Source organism: Syngnathus scovelli, chromosome 16, assembly GCF_024217435.2.
Source record: "Syngnathus scovelli strain Florida chromosome 16, RoL_Ssco_1.2, whole genome shotgun sequence".
In the NCBI taxonomy this organism is placed as follows: domain Eukaryota; kingdom Metazoa; phylum Chordata; class Actinopteri; order Syngnathiformes; family Syngnathidae; genus Syngnathus; species Syngnathus scovelli.
The window spans coordinates 7,664,974-7,677,814 of NC_090862.1; the positions used below are offsets into that span (position 1 = coordinate 7,664,974).

Below are 12,841 nucleotides of genomic sequence, written 5' to 3' on the forward strand. Positions count from 1 at the left end.
CAGAACACGCACACATATTGTACAGAATATTCTTCTGGTCTTTATTTACGTCTCAGCATGTCATAAACAACTTCAGCCTCTCACTTCGGACTCTTTACTCCTTTCTGATATGACAAGGAGACCAAACACTTGATGCTTTCAATTCACACACACACACATGCAATCAGCATGTTTCCAGCAGGAGGCAACACTTTCTATTTCTCCTCAATAATAATAACAATAATAATAATTAGCATTCATCTGGATCTCGTTATGATGTTGCGTCGCTGAGACACACTTTCATCATGACGGCTGTGTGTGTGCGTTTAATTGTGAGTGTGATGTGAAGGAGATGAACGTGCTTTTTTTTTTTTTTTTTTTGCTCGCAGCTTTGCTTTGTTTTGCATCTGGCTTGAAGTCTTTATTGTTGCATTTAGATGAACCAACGTGTGAGTGTGTATTCATTTGGGAAAGGGCAATCAGTCCATATAGGAAGGTGAGCTAGGAGAAGCCGGCATCTGATCCAGAAGTCTGCACACGTAAGTGGCCACGTCCACCTGACGCTCCTCGTACATCTGAATGAATGGATCTTTCTGGAAGAAGGTGCAAAAATAAGACGTTAAGAATGCGGTGCCAACATATCGTGACTTCTTCATGACAATCGTCGACTCACCAGCAGCTCTTTGTACTTTGGCCTTTTGGACTCATCCTTGGTAAGGCTTAAAAAAAGGAGGTTATGATTACCATTATTATCACTGCGGAACTATTTAAAAAGGTGCACTTTAGCATCCTGTCCACTTGGGGGCAGACTTTTTCATCTGTGCAGCAAGCGTCAGGCCACAGTATTGGTATCTCACCACACGTTGACGAAGGAGATGAATTTGGGTGAGAAGCGTCGCTCGTCAGAGTTGCTGAGCTGCGGCGGGTCTCCTCGGACCACCTGGGTCAGCTGATCGAACACACTGTTCCATTTGGGGTACGGGAAGCGCCCCGTCGCCAGCTCGTACTGCAAGGCCACCGCAGGCACGCACTTAGCAAGAAGGAATTTTTCCAGATACATATCAAGAGCGCAAGCTCACCAACGTGATTCCCAGACTCCAAACGTCCGAGCGCACGTCGTAACCTTGCCGCGATGCGCACGGGTCGATTCGTTCCGGCTAGAAAATAAACACAACCAAAAAAACATTACACAAGCACAAAACTGAAACACAACATAGTTGAAAACCTCAGCTGAGGGTTTAAAACTTGGGATAGGGCTCCAAATAAGGAGCCAGTTTTCCCCAAAGGTTAAGGTTTGAAGCTTGGCTTAGGTTTGAGTTTCAAACAAGGATTAAGGCATCAAGCCAGAAATAAGACTTCAAGTCTGAGGTTATACGATTCCCGGGAACCAGACAGTGAAGACCAGACGTGTTTCCAGGTGTGCGTTTGAGTCATAATTGGCGCGTTAGCAGTTTAGCATGTTAGCGCACGCCCGAGTGTTGTTGTCATTTCAATGAAAACGTGGCTCATTCCACACACTCGAGTGACACGGCGCCTCAAATTGTCACTTGACGGTACCCTCACATGACTGTGTGTGTGTGTGTGTGTGTGTGTGTGTGTGTGTGTGTGTGTGTGTGTGTGTGTGTGTGTGTGTGTGTGTGTGTGTGTGTGTGTGTGTGTGTGTGTGCGCGTGGTGGTCTTGATTGCCAAATTTAGAATGGAAAACTGCTGGGGGGCAGAGTGTGTCTAGGGGTGTTGGTTGCTGATGTCAGCGTGAAGATCCCCCGCCCACCCACGAGAGAAAATAACGAAACAATGACATCATCACAATGTTGGCTGAAGTCGACGTACACAAGACGGCTTGCACGCGTGAGACTTACGGCCATGTACGGTCGGCATCCGGCGTCGCGCGTTTTGGCGATGGAGTCCACCAGCTGGCCGCTGATGCCAAAGTCGCACAGTTTGATGTTTCCGTTTCTGTCCAGAAGAATGTTTGACGGCTTGATGTCTGAAGAACAAGAAGCAAACATTCAGACCTCCAGCTCAAGAGGGCCTTCGCAATGCTTGGGCCCAAATAATAATCCAAAGTATACCATCGTGATCATTAGCCGTTTTACCTCTATGGATTATTTTCAAGTTTTCTTTTAGGTGGTTAAGTGCTTTCACAGTCTGCAAGTGGGAAGATGACAACAAAAGTCTGGTGAGAAGACTCGAGAGGTAAGGAAAGAAGATGACGACTCACGGCTAAAGTGATTTTCCCCAAGATTTCCTCAGGAATGACGTCATCTAGTGAGCAATACACAAACTTGTAGAACTTGTCTAAAGAGGTAGCCATGAGTTCCATGCAGATCCAGCAGTCGCCCTGCAACACACACACACATTGACGTTTGATATTCTTGAGTCTCCATCTCATGAGATGTTCCTTTGAGTGCGTTAAGCTCGATCCTCCCCCACCACATTGTCAATGTGAGGCTATGATACCGACCTCTCTGAAAAGAGCGCCGTAGAACTGCACGATGTAGGGACAGTCGCTGCTGCGCATCACCACATCCAAGTCCATGAGGAGCTGCTTCTGCTCCTTTTCGTCCACCGTCGAGCGGATCCTCTGAAAATGAGGGGAGAGAGCAAAGCGCTGGCTCAGCAGAAGAACTTATCAGAGGGAGGGCCAGCGTGAAAGCGGGTGTGCCCACCTTGACCGCCATGATCTGGTTGCTGGGCTTGTGCACCATCTTGTTGACGGAGCCATAGGCCCCGCGACCGATCTCGCCCAGGTCCTTCAGGTCCTCGGCCGTGAAGTCCCAAAGCTGCTCGGGCGACAGCTTCAGCTTGCCCGATGACTCGATGCTGTGCGTTCGCAGCCTCTCGCTGAGGCAGTGAAAATAACCGTTTTGATTGTTGGAATGGGACAAAATGGTGACGGCGGTGGAGGTGGCTCACATGTGCGGGTTCTGGAAGGGTTGTCCGCCTGTGTTCAGTGCGAATCTGGTGGTGGGTTTGATGGGCGGGTTGGCGAAGTTCAGCTTGAGGGCTTTACGTTTACCTGACAACAAAGACAACGACCACCAGGGGAAAAGTCAGCCAGCGTCAGGATAGACCTCGAACGACACGAGCGAAGGACACGAAACAAAAAAAAGGATGAGTGAGGAGATGCCCCCATGCCACGCAGACGGCGAGTTAGTGAGAACACGATATCATTTCGGCCCACGTGAGCACATGCGAGAGTAAATGAGCGCTATGATCCAGCAAGTCAAGCCGTGTTCAGTTTCCAACATCCCACAATGACGGAAAACCAAGAGACTGCATTTCAATCAGTGTCAACTGCTTAGACTTTTTTTGGCTTTTGACAACAACAATATGGACAGGAAGTTAACGTTTGTGACACAATTCAAGTCCTATAGAAATAGACGAGTCCGGTGGCACAAACCAGCCTGTTTTCAGCGTAGATTAGCAGCGAGCAGCAGATCACACACGCATCCACCCAAGTATTAGAAGTTGTGAGCGCTCCCACACGCACACACAGTGAGGTTGGTCTTACTTGGGGGAGCTCCAGACAGGTTTATCTGAAAGCCTGGAGGCGAGAACACAACGTTTACTTCCTGTTCAACAATTTCCTGTTTGGAGCGACATGCACGTGCAATATCCAACATGGCCGACCGAGATGTGTGGCTGAAGTGGCCAAACACGTATGGAAAATGATAAATAATATGAAAAACGTGACAGCAACACGGGCTTTTCTCGGGCAGCCTCACCGTGGTTCCACGTTAGCGAGCGTTAGTTTGCAGCGTGGAGAGAAAAGTCAGAGCAGGAAGAGAAAACATGGAATCGTCAATTTGTGCGATAAATCATTGGCACCCAAAATCACTCGATAGCGCCCTCTTTGGCAAAAAGGAGGATTACAGCACAAAAATAGGTGGAGAAGGACCCAAAGATTGTTTTGAGTGGAAAGAGGGACGAGTATCCTGTGAGTGTCGTTATTTTTTATGAAACCTATTAGGATCACAAATAGCGTTACCTTTCTTCGGCATTCAAGCTCAACGTGCAAAGAGCTAAGAAAAACTGAGCAGTTGTGGTAATCGTGAAATACGGCTCATCTAATTTTAGAAACAATCGTGCAGTCGATTCTCTGAAGTGTGAGTCTTACCTGTTTCACTCTGACACCTCCAGCAGGTGTTGGCATCTGAAAAGGAACATTTTGCATCAAGTCTTTCATTTCACACTGTGCAAAAAAAAAAAGTGTTCAACAGAGCTTCGAATCCAAAGTGACACATTGAGGTCTGATTCATTTGTTATACATCCCACACAAACAAGATGCAGGAAACAATGAAACCTGACAAGAATCAAGAAGGGCTATCGGATACGTTGACGAGGTGCGAACGACCACCGTGGCTGCACAAAATGGACTTGTTAACCCACGGCAAGTCCTCAAGCGGCGCCGATTGTGTTCAAGTGGCTGAAGAATGAAGCCAAGTTTAGACACAACCTGAGTCGTGAATGTCAAGGGTGTTGTTGCACTTTCATCAGAGATGACTCAACAGCAGCTTTATGCTGGGGGGATATATATATATATATATATATATATATACATATATACATACATATACATATATATATATATATATATATATATATATATATATATATATATATATATATATATATATATTTTAAATGGCTGATAAGATAACATTTAGCAAAGGGAATTGTTTTGAAATTGTGCATTTTAGGAACTGAGTTTGCTTGTCCTAGCTCAACGAATTGGGAAGGAGACGGAACACAATTGGAATGAACCCCGAAACTAGCAGAGACATTATTGGACTTAAATTCAAGTCACGAATGTCAAGGATGTCGCGGACTCACTGCCGATTGAGAACCCTTACGTCGAGGGGGGCTAAAATATAAACAGGAATTCAAACAGACGTTCAGGAAATATTTGGCAGGGGAGTTGTTTTTGCATTGCGCAGTTCTGGAACGGAATTTGGTAGTGCTGATTTGTTCCGTCCATAGGCAAGTCACATCTAACCTAGTAGCAGGTAATTCGATATATTGTAAATAGTTGTCGGTGATATTTGATCCCGCGGCCGCTCCTTGCTTCGTGCCCCTCGGGAGAGTAGCCGATCGGAGGTCCCCGCGGCTAACACCCGAGCTCGAGTTCACCTTCGCTGGGATTCATCCATCCGTCCATCCGTGCACAGGCTCGCTCGCTTACTCACCCTGCAGGCTGCTCACGCTGCTAATGTGCTGCAAAGACTGCTGGTGGGCAACCGGGGCGGCGTTCACCGTGCCGCCGTTGTTACTGCTGGCCACGGAGGTCTTGTTGGGACCGAGACTCGCCATTGTTGTGTGTTTAAATTCCATCGGCGGCGCCGGCGGCTGTCTGGCTTGGCTGTCGAGCGGGTGTGCTGCCTACGACACGCTGATCAGACGCTTCTCCTGCTCGGCCCACGATCAATAACGTCCGCTGCGCAGCACCATGCGGGCCCCGGGAGACTATCGGCGGGTACGGAGGCCGGTAAAAGTTGAGCGATTGTGGTTGGAAAACAGCTTGCGGGGAAGCTGGCTACCTGTGAAGGAGGGTGGCGATCACAACATCAGCGAGGCTAAGCTAAACTAAGCTAAGCGAAGAGCTAGCAGCAGCCAACAAACAGCGATCAGCTGACCAAGTGACACTGACATCTCTGTCGCGCCCCTTCTTTTTTCCCCCTCCACTCATACATTTTATTTCTGACTAAAATGCCAAATTACTATTTATTCATTGATACTTTTTTTTTACACTGGTGTATTTTTTTATTTGACCTCTTTTACATATTTTGATTTCTCCTTTTAATTGTCAGTGACATGTGCACGCCCACGCGCACTCACAAACTCGGTATTAGGTCTACAAAATGTTTTTTTTCAAGTGACTGTTTCTTGCTTTCCTTATAAACCAATAACAAGTATTGCTATAAATTTTATTTATATTTGTGTCCTGCACGTTTTATGATCAGTTTACTTTGGGGAGTAGTTTATATTTATGACAACTCTACGCCCACACACGCCATTTAACCAAACAATTCCGGAAGCGAGGCTTAAAACACGCATGTCTTTTAAGAGTTTGTTTACACGGACTTTAGTTGATTGACACCTACGATGTCAACACCCCCGCGAAAGCAGCCAATCACATACACGCTAGCTAAAACAAACCCGGAAGTGACGCTAAAAATAAACTTTGCACTTTAGACCAAGGCCTCGCTTTCTTTCTAGCAAACATCACTTGAGCACGGGAGCTTAATTAGTTATCAATAATAATAATTTGCTTTCACGTCTTTATTTTGTAGATGTAATAGTTCAACCATCACAAGTCTCTCCGTTCAAACTAGATGAATAAATCCATGATGACGCCGTTGCCGTGATTGTGTTAAAATAACTTTATTTTGTTGCTTTAACTTTAAGTCCAAATAGTGCAAACGAGTTGCTAGCAATAAATTAACCAAACGAAAATGGACGGCAGTGAAAAGGCAAATTACAGTCAGATCCCAACCGGGGATTCGGCGGGGACGCTCGAAAAGGGGCGCATCGACGTCTCGTGCGGGCGGCGCGAGTCGAGGATGGCGCTCCAAGTCAACGCGTACACGGCGACTACTTGGATGCTTGTTATCTGGCGAGCGTGCAATGGGATGATGTCTTTATTCTTTGGCTTAGCGACGTTCGTACAGGTGAGTTTTTAAACTCTCACACAACCAAGTTACTCACGTTTAGACAACACCACCACTCTAAACTTTGGACTGTGTTGGGCAGATCAACGACCCGGATGCCGCCTTGTGGATGGTAAATAATAAACGCACAAAATAAAACATGTTGCAAACGACACCTTAAAGTTGACTCCAGTGAGTAGTAATTGTACTTTGTGTAATTTTTCCGTTGCAGTTCGGTTACGGCGTTCCTTCCATCCTCTGTGCGCTCATTGGGCTCAAACCCCACGTGACGGGTACGCAGCCTATTGTGATTGACCCGTTCTTGGATACGTCAATGCTGCTACCATTTTGGATGTGGCATTTCTGCCTCGTCAACTAAATGAAATGGATTGTACTGCATAAGGAACCTACAAATGTAAAATATATTATTTGTTCTTGCAGGAACACACAGTGCGTAAGAAGAGGTAGAGTTGAGTACTGTACACAGGACTTAATAGAATTAGCCACAGTCAGCATTTTCTGTAGGCAAAGTTATGAATGGCAAAATACGACTAAATGTCCGCTCTTATTACATCATAACTCGTTCAACATCATCTGTGCTGTTTTTGCAGAGATTTTAGCATGGAGACGTGTGGCTGACTTGCATATGATGCTGTGCACCGGGATGCTCCTGATCATCGGATGGAAACTTAACGGCCAGAACACGACAGGCGTCTTCCAAGAAGAGGAGGCCAGGTAGGTCAAGTGGATGCAATGAACCCCCAGAACTACGTTTTTCAAGTGAGCATATAAAGAACACTCACATCCTTTTATTATTATTTTTTTTTTTAAAGAGAATTTGGTGGTGTGGTATTGACAGTTTTGTGGCTAATGCTGTGTCGTCACTCCGGAAGGTGCAGTCGACATCAACACAATGCATTTTTATTACAATATAAAGAAGTTTGATTGACTTACATCCACGTTTTGTGGTCTTCCAGGTCGGCAGTGGGTAAGCTCAGAGTGTCGGCCGCCGTCCTTGTCACCCTTTTTCCATTTGTGTGCTGGTTTTACTTCCACATCCACGAGGAGCTGCGTGCGAACTGGCCAGCGCATTGCAAAACTGCACTTTAATGACAACAAAAGGACATTTCATTTGCAATATGACTGAAAACTATGGAACAATAACACTTCGATGAGTCAATGAATGTTGTTTTGATGATGTGTAATTTCATGTTATTTAATTTTATTAAAACTATTTGTGAGAAAACTATGGAGTAATAACAGTTTGATGAATCATTGTATGTTGTTTTGATAATCTGTAATTTCCTGTTGTTTGATTTTATTAAAACTATTTGTGAGAATCAATAAGATACAAATAGTTTGTTACTGTAATTGTACAGTGTTTGGTTGTTTTCAGTACAAGCATTATTAAATTTAATAGGGAAGCTATTTTTGCAGAGATTTGCTATCAAAATAAATATTGTATAAACATTTAAGTAACTAAATTTGTTTTTTTGTACATTTCAAGGGTGTTGTACTCAGCGTTAACAATTTTGCCACCTGTTTAATTTTATATCCGATAGAGGGCGTTGAAGATTCGTAAACGTATCACTGTGACGAAGAAGAGACGTCTTCCGCTAGTTCCGCTTTAAGCACGCTGATCTGAGATCCGCCAACGCGTCAAATCTGACCTTTGTCTCATAGATGAGCTGATCTGAGAGCAACTACGTTAAAGGGCGAGTTCCGGCTTCCCTGACGTCAAATTTTGTAAACTTGGAGGTTCAATTTAATATGTCGCTAAGTGTTTTGGTTCGCCGTCTTGGCTGCAGGCGGTTTGGCGGTGACGTAAATGTCTTCCAAAGCGTCACATTTATCCACCGCCTCGTATGGAGAGACATCGCAGCGATGCGCACGTTGTCATCGCTGCCGTCAAGCGTTTCCTGCCGAGTAGGTCATTTTACATTTCAATACCAAACTCCGTTCAGAAAAGTGTCAATTTAAACCCCTAACTTCAAATACGTGATCTGCTCCTGATTGTCGCCGTCAGAGTGCCATTTCTGGAAATAAATACTTTTACTGTGTTCATGCTGACGGCACAATGTCGAGAACTTCGGAAATAGCTCAAGATGTATAATTTAATAATCAAATAATTTATTAATTTGCAAGTATTTTGATTGACAGGTGACCATGTCAGATAATCCATCATGCTCCTCATTTGACTGACAGGTGAATGCAAAGAAGCCTTGCAACCGCTGCCTAGCAACACGATGTCAACATCCCCAAAGCGCCAAGCGATTTTCCACGCTTCCTCCAAAGCCTTCATCACGGGACAAATCCAAGAAGTCTGGGGTGAGTTCATTGTTCTGAAAATGTTGTTTTAACGTTTGAAATAGTAGCCTGTAAATGTTGAACTAATGGCACAAATGTTTACCGTAAAGCCCGTCACATGGAAATCTTTAGCAATAACCTTCGCCATGGGTGGAGCTCTGCTTGGCGGGATGAAGTACTTAAAGAGCGAAAAAGAAGAACGTAAGCTGCACATTTATCCACACTTTGACTTACGACCTTTCTGACACAACGTGATGTTTCACAGTAATGGAAAAAGAGCGCAACAAGTCGTTGGGGCGCCCGGCGCTGGGCGGACCGTTCTCGCTGGTGGACCACAATGGAAAGTCGGTGAGCAGCAACGACTTCCTGGGCCAGTGGGTGCTAATCTACTTCGGCTTCACGCACTGTCCTGACATCTGCCCCGACGAGCTGGAGAAGATGATGGAGGTGGTGGATGAAATTGGTAAAATCAAAATATAAATAAGTAAATAACCTTTCAACAGGCAAACTACCTGGTTTTGTTGTTGCCACCGTTCACTATTGCAGGTGGTACTGATGCAAGTACTTGATGCTTTCTTTGTTTTTTCATCCAGATAAAATAAAGTCTCTGCCCAAACTGACACCCATCCTCATCACTATTGACCCTGACAGGGACACGCCGGAGGCCATGGGGGCTTACGTCAAAGGTACGGCGTCGCGCCACTGAGAAACAATCATACTGAAGTTAAGAAGATGCGATATGATGCTCACTGTTAAAAATTGAAATATTAGTTTTTTCAGTTAGGAGCCATCATTTGGTCTTTTTTTTTTTACTACGCAGTCAAAAACAAATAGAAAATGACACTCACAAGGAGCTGCTGTAGGCCACATCTCACAGCTAGATGCTCACATGCAGACAAACCATCCAACTCGACTCCTGCAACTGTCACAGCAGACATGATGTGGTCTGTGTTTTTTCTAGAGTTTTCTCCGAAGCTGATTGGCCTGACGGGGACGACGGCTCAAGTGGAGCAAGTGTCGAGAGCTTATCGAGTTTACTACAGTCAAGGACCCAAAGATGAAGACAATGACTACATTGTGAGTCACCGCCAACAATCATGGAAAGACGATTCAGCATTGTTGAGTTTGTAAATTCTCATTTTTCCATATCTGGTGCTATGTAATGTTTGTTGTTTGTCAGGTGGACCACACCATCATCATGTATCTTGTTGGACCAGACGGACTCTTTGTGGACTATTTTGGTCAAAACAAAAGAAACGTGGAGATCTCCAATGCCATTGCAGCTCACATGAGGAAGTACAAGAAGGACAAATGATTGGAGGCCAAACAGGACAAATTAACCTGATGAACTTCAATCAAAAGTGTCTTATGTTATTTGTTTGAAAATGAAAACATATTTATCACAATTCACAGCAGACTCTTCAAGAATGTTGATTTTTAAATACAGCACTGCCTTTATTTGAGCTTTTGGAGTTCCGAGACATCACTTGGTCTAATTTGATTTTTTTTGCTTCACATTATCATAAAAAGTTCGAAGTCCTGGTACCATTGTATACTAATTTATGTTTATCTTCTAAATTAAATCGTCTTCACTTGCGTGAAATATAAAATAACTAATATAATGGTGATGTTTTAAAAGAAAAAGCACTGGGTTCTCCCTCCCAGTTTGTTTGGAATGGTGCTCCATGAAAGTATCCTTACTCTAACTGAAATATCTCTCAAACAAACAAACAAAGTATATGTCCCAAAATGACATCAGATTACTCTGATAGAGAAGATCACATCTGTAAAACATTCCTGATGTTGACTTGATTCCGAAACCTCCTGGCTTTGGAATTGGTTCCAGTTTGTCAAAGTCAAAGTCAAAGTCAGCTTTATTGTCAATTTCTCCACATGCCAAAGACACACAAAGAAACCGAAATTTCGTTCCCCCCCTATCCCACGGTGACAAGACATGGCTCACAACAGACAAACAAGTAACAAGTATAACAAAAGCGTGCTGAATAAATAATGAATAAATAACACAACAATAAATAAATAAATAAGAGGAGCAGAAAAAAAAGGAGCAAGTGCGCGTTGTTGGTCAAGAAGTGAAGCTTCTTTCTTCACCATGAAACACTCTGATCTCATCAACTTCTCCGTCCTCCTCCTTCTCATTCTCAGTTGTATCGTTATCATCTACCGCTGAATCTTCGGGTTCCACCAGCCCACCTGGCTCATCTTCACCTTCGAGGCCCAAAACTCTAACAGGATCGTGCATATCGCAGAGATCCGCTGATCCACCTGGCTCACTTTCCGCCGTTGAGGTTCTTAATACCAGAAACATCCACTAACCCAATAGAACCTTCTAAACCACATTTCACGCCACCACCACCACCACCACCACCACCACCACCACCACCACCACAATCTTCAACTATTTGGTCTTGCTGACCGTTAAGAAACACTAGATCGGGTGTCAAACTCATTTTTTTCGCGGGCCGCATTGTAGTCATCTTCTTTCGGAGGGCCATTATGACTGTCAACCCAAGTAAGCACTCAAACTTTAGTCAGAATTCTGACATTAAAGTGGGAATTCCCACTTTAAAGTCAGAATTCTGACTTTAAAAAAAGTTTTTAAAAAAAATTCAGAATCCTGTCAAATCCCCCCCCCCCCCCCCCCCCCCCCCCCCTTTCACTGGCCCTAATTCTCTTCCGTATATTAGGACTTTTTGCCCTACGGTACTGTTGTGCCAATGGATATTTTTCACAGAAATGTGTGAAAAGAATTGTTTTAAATTGAACAGGTCAGGAATGATGAATAAACTATAATAGAATAAAAATGAAGTGACCAATGACTAATTAAAGGTTACCTGGATATTTTGATCTTATTTCTTGTTTAACGAGCAAATGACGTTACCGGCGAATCCATTATGACAAACAAAGGAAAAACTACGTCACCTCACTTTACCCTGGTGCAGCGCTTGCTTTGTTTTGCCTTCCCGAATAAAATCAAAGTGTTGTGAAGTTTTTCGTTGCTCAGCAGTTGTAGTCAAACGGGCCAAATTACGTCAAGTCCCCTCAGAAAGCCGGCGGCGTGCACACGTACAGCGTACGCGAGCCCGATGTGTGCGCGCCTGCTGTTTGAAAGCTGTGCGAGGTCAAGTGGAAGGTCCGCGGGGAATCTGGCCCCCCGTGGACACCGAGACGATGAAATCGCACCCTAAGGTGCTCGTGAGGCTCGTTCTTTCATTGGGTGCCGCTTTTATTGTATTCATTTTATTATTTATTTATTTGTATCCATCCAAAGTTTTACCAGGTAAGTCAATTTAGAACACTTTCTCATTTACAATGGCGACCTGGAGGCAAGGTGTGTGGCTAGAGTGTCAGCTTTTTGGTACGGAAGAGGTTAAGGGCCTCGGTGAAGAAAAAAACGGGGGTGACAGGATTCTGACTTTAAAGTGAGAATTCTTTGACTTTTGACTTTGAAGTCAGAAAGTGGGAATTCTCACTTTAGTCAGAATTCAGACATTAAAGTCAGAATTCTCACTTTAAAATCAGAATTACATAGGGTCTCTACTGCCTGAGCCACGGCCACCACACCAGTGTTTTGTTGTGAAGGTGAAGGAATGATGAGGGAAAATAACCACAACGGGATATTTACAAGAACAATTTGACTTCACGTTCTCCCATTTCATTGCTGTGTTTTCTCCATTTTTAATCCCCGGTTTCTAGGTCGTTTTATTCATTCTGAGGCGCTAACAAAGGAGCCAACATCAATAAATGTGGGGCTCAGTTTCTCAGAGCAAGCAGTACAAAAATCATCCACACGAGGGTGTATTTGGTCTTATCGTTTGTGGGCGAAGTGTACAATTTAGTGCTATCTAGTGGTGAGCCAAAATTGAAAGCGAGTGCCTTTTGAATCA

General features: G+C 44.2%; 3 protein-coding genes across 7 annotated transcripts; 2 read left to right on the forward strand and 1 right to left on the reverse strand.

The window, feature by feature from the left end:
* Nucleotides 1-13: 13 nt before the first annotated feature.
* On the reverse strand, nt 14-5,629 carry map2k4a (mitogen-activated protein kinase kinase 4a). 4 transcript variants are annotated; one of them, XM_049744993.1, is made up of 14 exons: nt 5,520-5,629; nt 5,169-5,445; nt 4,100-4,135; nt 3,494-3,526; nt 2,896-2,998; nt 2,649-2,823; nt 2,444-2,563; nt 2,201-2,320; nt 2,076-2,127; nt 1,839-1,966; nt 1,059-1,136; nt 837-985; nt 653-698; nt 14-572 (listed from the first exon to the last, which is right to left on the reverse strand). In XM_049744993.1, exons 2-14 carry the CDS (start codon nt 5,311-5,313, stop codon nt 459-461), a joined length of 1,299 nt encoding a protein of 432 aa, XP_049600950.1. In that variant the 5' UTR covers nt 5,314-5,445; nt 5,520-5,629; the 3' UTR covers nt 14-458. The 4 variants fall into 4 exon arrangements, with proteins under 4 accessions (XP_049600950.1, XP_049600952.1, XP_049600951.1 ...); XM_049744995.2 differs by lacking the exon at nt 3,494-3,526 and having other exon boundaries at nt 2,896-2,986; nt 5,169-5,602; XM_049744994.2 differs by lacking the exon at nt 3,494-3,526 and having other exon boundaries at nt 5,169-5,601.
* Nucleotides 5,630-5,785: 156 nt separating this feature from the next.
* On the forward strand, nt 5,786-8,104 carry tmem220 (transmembrane protein 220). 2 transcript variants are annotated; one of them, XM_049745011.2, is made up of 6 exons: nt 5,786-6,650; nt 6,733-6,762; nt 6,862-6,922; nt 7,241-7,364; nt 7,463-7,522; nt 7,607-8,104. In XM_049745011.2, exons 1-6 carry the CDS (start codon nt 6,435-6,437, stop codon nt 7,737-7,739), a joined length of 624 nt encoding a protein of 207 aa, XP_049600968.1. In that variant the 5' UTR covers nt 5,786-6,434; the 3' UTR covers nt 7,740-8,104. The 2 variants fall into 2 exon arrangements, with proteins under 2 accessions (XP_049600968.1, XP_049600969.1); XM_049745012.2 differs by lacking the exon at nt 7,463-7,522.
* Nucleotides 8,105-8,270: 166 nt separating this feature from the next.
* sco1 (synthesis of cytochrome C oxidase 1) lies at nt 8,271-10,399 on the forward strand. The gene is made up of 7 exons (XM_049745006.2): nt 8,271-8,555; nt 8,835-8,957; nt 9,047-9,137; nt 9,202-9,399; nt 9,530-9,622; nt 9,898-10,013; nt 10,117-10,399. The coding sequence occupies exons 1-7, from the start codon at nt 8,400-8,402 to the stop codon at nt 10,249-10,251; spliced, it is 912 nt and encodes a 303-aa protein (XP_049600963.1). The 5' UTR covers nt 8,271-8,399; the 3' UTR covers nt 10,252-10,399.
* Nucleotides 10,400-12,841: the final 2,442 nt, after the last annotated feature.

Excerpts from the sequence above, each read along its gene's own strand:
- map2k4a (XM_049744993.1), bottom strand. The coding sequence starts at position 5,313 with ATGGAATTTAAACACACAACAATGGCGAGTCTCGGTCCCAACAAGACC. Across the intron at positions 986-1,058 it reads GGAGTCTGGGAATCACGTTG|TACGAGCTGGCGACGGGGCG; the intron begins GTGAGCTTGCGC and ends GTGGCCTTGCAG. Across the intron at positions 699-836 it reads ATCTCCTTCGTCAACGTGTG|CCTTACCAAGGATGAGTCCA; the intron begins GTGAGATACCAA and ends CCTTTTTTTAAG.
- tmem220 (XM_049745011.2), top strand. The coding sequence starts at position 6,435 with ATGGACGGCAGTGAAAAGGCAAATTACAGTCAGATCCCAACCGGGGAT. Across the intron at positions 6,651-6,732 it reads GCTTAGCGACGTTCGTACAG|ATCAACGACCCGGATGCCGC; the intron begins GTGAGTTTTTAA and ends TGTGTTGGGCAG. Across the intron at positions 7,523-7,606 it reads CTGTGTCGTCACTCCGGAAG|GTCGGCAGTGGGTAAGCTCA; the intron begins GTGCAGTCGACA and ends GTGGTCTTCCAG.
- sco1 (XM_049745006.2), top strand. The coding sequence starts at position 8,400 with ATGTCGCTAAGTGTTTTGGTTCGCCGTCTTGGCTGCAGGCGGTTTGGC. Across the intron at positions 8,958-9,046 it reads ACAAATCCAAGAAGTCTGGG|CCCGTCACATGGAAATCTTT; the intron begins GTGAGTTCATTG and ends TTTACCGTAAAG. Across the intron at positions 10,014-10,116 it reads ATGAAGACAATGACTACATT|GTGGACCACACCATCATCAT; the intron begins GTGAGTCACCGC and ends GTTGTTTGTCAG.